Genomic DNA, 5,340 nt, shown 5'->3' on the forward strand with positions numbered 1-5,340 from the left:
ATGTAAAATTGATAATCACTCCAACTTTATTTTAAATATTTATTTATTTGAGAGAGAGAGAATGAAAGAAAGAGAGCACATGCACGTACTCAGTAGGGGAAGGGGAGGGGGAGAGGGAGAAACTTAAGCACACTCCCCGCTGAGCATGGAGCCGCATGCAGGGCTCAATCTCACCACCCATATTCAGTCCAACTTTAAATGTTTTTCTTAAAACCCTTTAACTTTAATAAGAGGAAGTTATATCTGTTGAGAGAAAACATCCAAAATGTAGAAATAAGGCAGAAGGATGATTATAGGGAGATCCTCTGGTATTATTTGGAAGATTGTCCAAAATGCCCACCCCAGGGTTCCTGGGAATGTCCTCTTCAGTGGTGTTCTACTTACTACTGAGGGGCCCCTGACTTTGTGAAATTATGTTAACTTGCAAATTTTTATCTGACATAGATATAAATGATTTTTGTCCAGTAGAAAAGATAATCCTCAGAGCCCCAGTGTGGCTCAGTTGATCAAGCGTTTAACTATTGATTTCAACTCAGGTCAGGATCTCAGGGTCATGAAACAGCCTTATGTCAGGCTCTGCACTGGGCCTGAAGTCTGCTTAAGATTCTCTCCCTCTCCCTCTGCCCTTCCCACCAAAAAAAGAAAAAAATAAGAAAAAAATAAGAAAAAAAAAGATAATCCCCAGAATTACAGTTTTATTTCCTATAGGATACTAATCTATTTTTTTCTGATTTAACATTTCAGAATGCCATCCTCAATTAACTATGTAAATCTCTGTTCCTCAGGTGATCTTTGACTCAGTTTTATGGTTCCCTTGTTAAATGGGTTAAGTACATTTCAGTCTATGTTTGAATGAGTTTGAATGTTTTTAGCTTTTAAAAAATTCAGTTTCACTTAGAAAAAAACCCCACAGAATCCAAATTTCAGCAATACGTATAGTGTCTTTTTCCTTTTAAAGTTTAAGGAAAGTTATATCAGATACTCTTTATTAATGCATTGCTTTTATAACCAGAACAGAAAGAACAGTAATTGTTACTTTTTGAAAGATAATTCAGGCCAAGAAAATCTCAGGAGGTAGTTGAGACAAGAGAAGTGGAGGTGGGGTGACTGACACCTAGTATCTCATCTCTTCAAGCAAGGCTTCTTTTCCTGACATCAGCAGGGACCTCATGCAGTTCTGAACTTCCAAATCATAGGGGTTAGCACAGACAAGCCGCCCCTTCTTGGTACGGAAGCTGGGGAGCAAGACAGAGAAAGATTACAAAGGAGTGTTCAGCAAGTGGGGATGGAAAGCCCCATCCTCCCTAGCCCTGGGATCTCTCACTTGGACCAGACTGTTCTTTTTTGTCTCTGCTGCAGGGGATTAGGGCACTTCTTCTCTGAGACCCTGCCTCAGCCACTGATGGGCATTTCCTTGGGCAGCCTTTCTTCTGCTCTCTTCATCTATTCCCCACTTCCCTTTTCACTGGGAGAATCTCCTATCTGATGCCCTGCAGGATCCTACTAAGGACACAAGCCTCCCATGACCTGGCAGGATCTAGAGGGTAGGACTTTTCTAAACATCCGTCCATCAGGTCTTCCCTCCCAAGCCCATGGTTGGTGAGCTTGGCACTTACATGATACCTGGCCGGGAGCACCCACTGCTTGTTTTGAAAAAATCTTGCATGTTTTCACATCGGATTTTTCGTGGGGTGAGATTGGGGCAGCAGTCAGCGGGACGGTGAATGCCTGCTGCAGGGGGAAAGAGCCATTTCAGGACTGGGAAGGAAGACTAGATCCTTTTCCTCCAAAGTCCTGGGGAGGGCGAGCTCTACGTCTGAGGACACCCCGGCAAGGCCGTAACAGGACTATGACTGTTTCTGATAGAAGAGGAAGCATCTGATGCCTGCAGGAGGCATCAGTGAGCACCTCTGCCCCCAGTGAGCCAACTCTAGAGACAGCTGGGTGGAATAGAGGTCCCCTCTAACAGCCCATCCCGATCTCCTTTGGGACATTTACCACCTTCAGGACCCTCTCCACCTTCCCCCTACCCCTGCCCTATAAATGAGGTGTTTTGAAGCCTTTCAGCAGATCTGTGCAGCTGCTGCTTTTAAACATAGTCTATAATATAGCATATACGTTTACCTTCCAGCTGTATTAAGGGTTCATGCTGTTGTTTCGCCACCATGGATTCTATTTGGAAGAAACAGACGAGGGGAGAGAAATCACTGAGGCAGCATTGACTCAGTGTCTCTACCAGTCTCATGCCTCAGTCCCATTCCCTGCTAGGGAGGTGATGATGCTGGACCATTGGACACCTGTCTGGGTTCTAGGTCTGCCTCCAGGCCTGTTTTCTCTCTTAGGGCCCTGATATGTTTCAGGGAACTCTTGAAACTGTTTGAGATATGAAACCATCCTATTGGGTTTGAAATACAAAAAGCAAACTATAAATCTGATATGAATAAATCAGTTGAATAGGTACATAATGTGATACATCCTACAGTACTTCCTATACATTTCTGGAATCCACAGGACTCAGGAAACAGAAGAATTTTTTGTTAACTGATTTGGTCGTACAATGTTACCCAAAGTGAAATGAGGCTCTTCACAATCTTTATGTATCCCAGGAGTATGATTATTTGTGTTTGCTGCAGGAATACTACTGCAGCAAACACAAATGTATGATTGACGTACACTTCTTAGACTCTGCCAGCAATAGCAGGTATGTGTTATCTTTTAAAAAATGTCATTTATTTTATTGAAAAGGTAAAATATACACAACAATCACAATTTTAAGCATTTTTAAAGGTGTACAGTTCAGTAGCATTAAGCGTGTTCACATATTGCGCAACCACCACCACAATCCATCCACAGAACGTTTTTCATCTTGCAAAACTGAAACTCTGTACCCATTAAGCAATAACTCCCATTTTGCCCTCCCCCAACCCCTGGGCCACCACCATTCTTCTTTCTGTCGCTGAATTTGATTACTTTAAATGCTTCATATTCAGTATTTGTCCTTTTCTACTGGTTTCTCTCAACTAATATAATGTCTTCAACATTCATCATTTTCATAGCATATGTCAGAATTCCTTCCTTTTTAAGGCTGAACAATATATGTATATATCCCACTTAAAAAATCTTTTGGGGCACCTGGGTGCTCAGTTGGTTAAGTGTCTGCCTTCAGCTCAGGTCATGATCCTGGGGTCCTGGGATCGAGGCCTGCATTGGGCTCCTTGCTCAGTGGGGAGTCGGCTTTTCCCTCTGCCTGCTGCTCCCCTGGCTTGTGCTCTCTCTCTCTCTATCTGACAAATAAAGTCTTTGAAAATATTTTTAAAGTAACCTATTCATATGTTGATGGATACTTGGGTTGTTCTCACCTTTTGGCTATTATGAATAATGCTGTGGTTAGCATGGGTATACACATATCTCTTCATGTATCTGCTTTCCCTTCTTTTGGGTATATATCCTCAGTGGGACTGCTGGATCATATTATATTACCTTTAAAAAAAACCTGAATGCTTCTGCATTCCAAAACATATCCAGCCTCAAAGTTTTGGATAAGGGAGTGTGGATCTGCATTATGCTAATTAGGAAAACACAACTTTTAGCTCATTTATTATATAGTTACACATGAATTCTATTTAAGGAGGCATGTGTGTATACTTGATATGCGTGCTATGTTGTGTGCAAGGCTTGCAAAATAAAATCTTAAGTGGCCTTGCCTTTCCATAGCAGCTTCCTAACCATCTCGAACCCTCATTCCATCACTTAATAGCTGTATAATCTCAAGCAAGTTGTCTAAGGCTTACTTATTTATAAAGTGAGAATAATAATATAACATGCAGAACTATACAAGTTGTTGATAGTCTACCCCACAGGGTTGTTGGGAGGATCTAATGTATTAAGTCCATAAAACACTTAGAACAGTGCCTGTTTGGCCATAGGAAATACTAGGTATTTATCTGTTAAATAAATAGAACAGTTAAATGGACTTGGGTGAGGCACTTTCCTGGCTTATTCCATTTCCTCTCTAAAGTGATAATTTTATACCAAAATTGTAAAATTCTATGCTTCTTTCTGCAAGTTTACAATTGTACTATAGTTCTTTTGATTTAGCACTTAACAGTTCTATGTCAGCTGCAGGAAGGTTGGTCAAATAATTCTGGTCATGAAAAGGGAGAGAGTTACTTCCCCAAGGAGGACCAGGCATTTGTACACAGTTTTCCCCAGGGACCAAAGCCTGTAGAGAGAGGTCTATATCCTATTACTGCTTCTTTTCAAACAAGTGCCCAATTCACATTCATGTCTGGGACAGGGAACAATCTCAGGAGGACAAAGGTGTCCTTCTGCATCTCCTCTCCAGAGTTACCACGGACCTTGCCACCAGTGGGAAGGCTTGCTGAACTTACCATGAAGGTCCTGGATCTGGGACCCAAGGGCAGTAGCAAGAAGGAAGAAGGAGAGGGCAGCTATGAAGATCTTCATCTTCCCCGTAGAAGGCAGAGCTGGTCTGAGGAGTCCTGGCTCTCAGCTCGCTGACTCTCTGGGATCCCAGTTCTGCCCTTGTATTTATAAGAGAGGAGGATCAGGAAGTTACAGGGCAGAGGTTCAGAATGCTGTCCTTTGGCTATACAATAGACAACATGCTATTTCTGAAAAAGGGAACAAGGCTGGGAATGCAACAGGAAGTAGAGGGCAAAGGAGACTTCATGCTTTCCCAACTGCCCAATGGATATAGGCAGAGAGAGAGAGAGAGAGAGAGAGAGAGAGAGAGAGAGAGAGTTTCATGAAGAACCCTTCCTCTAGGAGGTTAATTTCATCCTCTAAGTCAGAGTGTTTTCCTCCAGAGCTAAGCACCTTCAAATGCAGGGATAGCCTGTAAACCAGTCATATGATTCCTTACACAGACTTCTGATTCTTGACTCTTCTCTTTGTTTCACACCCCACATCCAATCCATTAATAAATACTGTTGTCTCTACTTGCAAAAACATATCTAGAATCTCATTATTCCTCAGCTCCTCCCCACTGGGAGTTTTTTTGAAGAGCCTTATGAATATATCTCAGAATATTTTGCTTGAGGGAAGAGACGGGAAGCATTTATCTCCTGGCTTTTATTCCCCGGGAGACTTTTAAAATACGGCAACAGATTTTTACACACTCCTCTCACCCAGGGTGTGTGTGTATGGGGTCTCTGTTCTCTGCCCTTGAAATGGAGAGGGGCTTGTGGCTGGTTCAATCAATAGCATATGCCATGTGAGCTCTGAGACTAGGTTGTAAAGAGCCATGAACTTCAACCCTGGTCACTGGAACACTCACTCTTGGAGTTGTGAGTCACCAAGTAAGAAGACTGACTAGTT

At 42.4% G+C, this 5,340-nt stretch overlaps 1 protein-coding gene across 2 annotated transcripts; it reads right to left on the reverse strand.

Moving 5' to 3' along the window:
- Positions 1-969: 969 nt before the first annotated feature.
- On the reverse strand, positions 970-4,603 carry LOC140606323 (C-C motif chemokine 23-like). 2 transcript variants are annotated; one of them, XM_072779540.1, is made up of 4 exons: positions 4,392-4,603; positions 2,125-2,172; positions 1,617-1,728; positions 970-1,235 (listed from the first exon to the last, which is right to left on the reverse strand). In XM_072779540.1, the coding sequence occupies exons 1-4, from the start codon at positions 4,465-4,467 to the stop codon at positions 1,115-1,117; spliced, it is 357 nt and encodes a 118-aa protein (XP_072635641.1). In that variant the 5' UTR covers positions 4,468-4,603; the 3' UTR covers positions 970-1,114. The 2 variants fall into 2 exon arrangements, with proteins under 2 accessions (XP_072635641.1, XP_072635640.1); XM_072779539.1 differs by having other exon boundaries at positions 1,617-1,731; positions 4,392-4,595.
- Between the last annotated feature and the right edge of the window lie 737 nt (positions 4,604-5,340).

This window comes from Canis lupus, chromosome 16 (assembly GCF_048164855.1).
Source record: "Canis lupus baileyi chromosome 16, mCanLup2.hap1, whole genome shotgun sequence".
NCBI classification, from domain to species: Eukaryota; Metazoa; Chordata; class Mammalia; order Carnivora; family Canidae; genus Canis; species Canis lupus.

Excerpts from the sequence above, each read along its gene's own strand:
- LOC140606323 (XM_072779539.1), bottom strand. The coding sequence starts at position 4,467 with ATGAAGATCTTCATAGCTGCCCTCTCCTTCTTCCTTCTTGCTACTGCC. Across the intron at positions 1,732-2,124 it reads ACCCTTAATACAGCTGGAAG|CAGGCATTCACCGTCCCGCT; the intron begins GTAAACGTATAT and ends TTCCCCCTGCAG. Across the intron at positions 1,236-1,616 it reads TGCTCCCGGCCAGGTATCAT|CTTCCGTACCAAGAAGGGGC; the intron begins GTAAGTGCCAAG and ends CTTGCTCCCCAG.